We start from the raw sequence: 1,451 nt of genomic DNA on the forward strand, positions 1-1,451 counted from the left end.
TTTGGAACAGGGTATTCCACCAAGGACACACAGAACAATTAGTATTCTCTCTGCAACTCAGCATTTATCTAATGTGACCTGAAGTAGTTTTCAAAAACTGAAATTGAAGATTTCGTACTACCACCTTCATAGAATCTTTATTAGAAAATACAAGGGAAAGTATACTGCTGTGTTTAAACATCAGAATTTAAAATGGATAGTGATCAGCAAAGAGCAGTATTTGAAAGAATCCCTTACCCAAGACCAATCGGGATGCCCTTGGCCAGGGTACATGACTACTTTGGGGTGCCTTTTTCAGAGGGGTTACCACTAGCCTTTCCTGTTGACACTGCGTACTTTGAAGGCACACTCCATGAAGCCTATGCCAGCAGACTGCCTTACCTACCTGTACACAGCCATTTGGGAATCACCGATTATTCTTTCGAACCAGCCTTTATCAGGAAACGCAATGAAAGGGAAAGGCAGAGGGTACGCTACGTCAATGAAGGGTATGCACGCCTCAGAGAGCACCTCCCTGAGGATTTTGCAGACAAAAGACTCAGCAAAGTAGAGACCTTAAGGGCTGCTATCAGCTATATCAAGCACCTTCAAGAGTTACTAAATCCATCAAAGGTTAAGGAGAAAGCCTTGCCTTCAAGGGCTGCAGAGTTCCATAAGCTTCCATGCTCTATGCCAAGGAGAGAAGGCAATAGTGACGGAGAGTCCAAATCTCCTTCACCCTTCAGTGAATTTGGTGAGCTAAGCAACTAACAGCTATTTGATATAATATAACCACTGTATCCAAAAGGTTTCATCGGCTGGGCAAAATTACCTGCCAGACTTCAATTTGGAAGATTCTTTCCACTGCAATAAAATGTGCCAAGTTGTTTTTGCACAGCTTTAATTATTCTCATCACACCAGAGCATGTCTGAGGATTGTAGATCAAAAGATGGAAATAGAATGGCCAGAATGCTGAAAGTTCCTTCATCTTCATCAAATGGAAAAGTCACTTAAACAAAACTTCCTTGGGGACTCTAATGCAGACTACGCACTGTGACTTTGTGAACTGAAGCATCGATTTTTTTTTTCTCTTCCCTCAGGGCAAAATCTGTACAAATGAAACTGGAAGAGGAGAGAGAAGCCCTAACAGAACTTTGCTTTGTGTACAATTGAAGAATAATTTGTGTAGTTAACACTAACTAGGCTTTTTCATGAAGCCAGTATCAGGAGAAAATTGTCTGTTTTATAGTGAGAAAATAAATAATGTGAGAATCAACACAAACTTTGTGATGCATGCACAAAAGGCAGAAGGAACTCAGCAGCATTAATGGTATTGAATAAACAGCTGGCGTTTCAGGCCAAAACCCTTCTTCAGGACTGAACGGTCCTTCAAGCTTTGTGTTGTACAGAATGTATAAAACAATTACAATTTGTTACTGTTTAACTAACAATTACACAAGGTGAGAAAATT

The 1,451-nt window shown here is 40.4% G+C and overlaps 1 protein-coding gene across 1 annotated transcript; it reads left to right on the forward strand.

Moving 5' to 3' along the window:
• The first annotated feature begins 252 nt into the window (after positions 1-252).
• On the forward strand, positions 253-750 carry LOC140734033 (achaete-scute homolog 4-like). Its single transcript, XM_073057612.1, has one exon. It carries the CDS (start codon positions 253-255, stop codon positions 748-750), a length of 498 nt encoding a protein of 165 aa, XP_072913713.1.
• The last annotated feature ends 701 nt before the right edge of the window (positions 751-1,451 follow it).

Source organism: Hemitrygon akajei, chromosome 10 (assembly GCF_048418815.1).
Source record: "Hemitrygon akajei chromosome 10, sHemAka1.3, whole genome shotgun sequence".
In the NCBI taxonomy this organism is placed as follows: Eukaryota; Metazoa; Chordata; class Chondrichthyes; order Myliobatiformes; family Dasyatidae; genus Hemitrygon; species Hemitrygon akajei.